Source organism: Bison bison, unplaced genomic scaffold (assembly GCF_000754665.1).
Source record: "Bison bison bison isolate TAMUID 2011002044 unplaced genomic scaffold, Bison_UMD1.0 scf7180017850237, whole genome shotgun sequence".
In the NCBI taxonomy this organism is placed as follows: domain Eukaryota; kingdom Metazoa; phylum Chordata; class Mammalia; order Artiodactyla; family Bovidae; genus Bison; species Bison bison.
The window spans coordinates 1-802 of NW_011480810.1; the positions used below are offsets into that span (position 1 = coordinate 1).

An 802-nucleotide genomic window follows, 5' to 3' on the forward strand; every position below is an offset into this window, starting at 1 on the left:
GGGCTACAATCCATGGGGTCACCAAGAGTCGGACATGACTGAAGCGACTTAGCACACATGAAGTTTAACTAAAACTAACAAGCAAACAAAAAAAAATTACATACAAGAGACACTGTGAGGGGCAGAGGCCTTGCCCCTTTCCCGTCCTTCAGACCAGAGTTCCTTGTGCAAAACTGCTGCACCTCAACTCAGCTGGGAGGAGAAGGTGCGCAGGTCACTCACCGCAAGAAGGCACTGGGCGCCTGGAGCAGAGATGCGGCTCACCCACTGGATCAGCAAGTGCTCCTGTGTGGAGAGCTCCACCCACTTCCACCCACCCGCTTCCACCCACCGGCTTCTGCATAAAGTAGCCTTGCCCTGGGACTGTGGGAAGAGTGTGTGCTCTAGAACCCAAGCTTGTACCTCTCCCGCCTTGATCAAATCATTAAGCTTTCCTTTGCTTCTACACTAGCAAAAAAGGAAAGTGAAAAGTCTTTGAGAGACTTTCACTAATGAGAGACAAGGCCATCTGTTACCCAGCTCCTCTCTCTTCTTACTTCATAGCTGCCCATGGAAGTCCGCAGGCATTTTGTTCTTGGCTTTCATTTTCATCCCTATCTACATCATTCCATTCACAGCCCTCATGCTCAAGTACCACGTTACATTAGTCTATTTCATTTCTTTCAGCAGACCAAAATTCGATTGCAGGTCACTAACCTTCATCAAATACAGCAAACAGTAGTACGAATTTGTGCAAGGTCTGTGTCCTTTCTTTGATCAGAGTTCCTGAAAAAGAAGTGAGAGTATTTATTTTCTATAGAAA

The 802-nt window shown here is 46.9% G+C and overlaps 1 protein-coding gene across 1 annotated transcript in view; it reads right to left on the bottom strand.

Annotated features, from left to right (window-relative positions):
- Positions 1-676: 676 nt before the first annotated feature.
- Positions 677-802, bottom strand: part of LOC104994768 (coagulation factor VIII-like) — a 9,482-nt gene continuing 9,356 nt past the window's right edge. Inside the window, exon 2 of the mRNA XM_010848424.1 lies at positions 677-765. Coding sequence (XP_010846726.1) covers positions 692-765 — 74 coding nt within the window. The 3' untranslated portion in view covers positions 677-691. The remainder of the gene's footprint in view (positions 766-802) is intronic.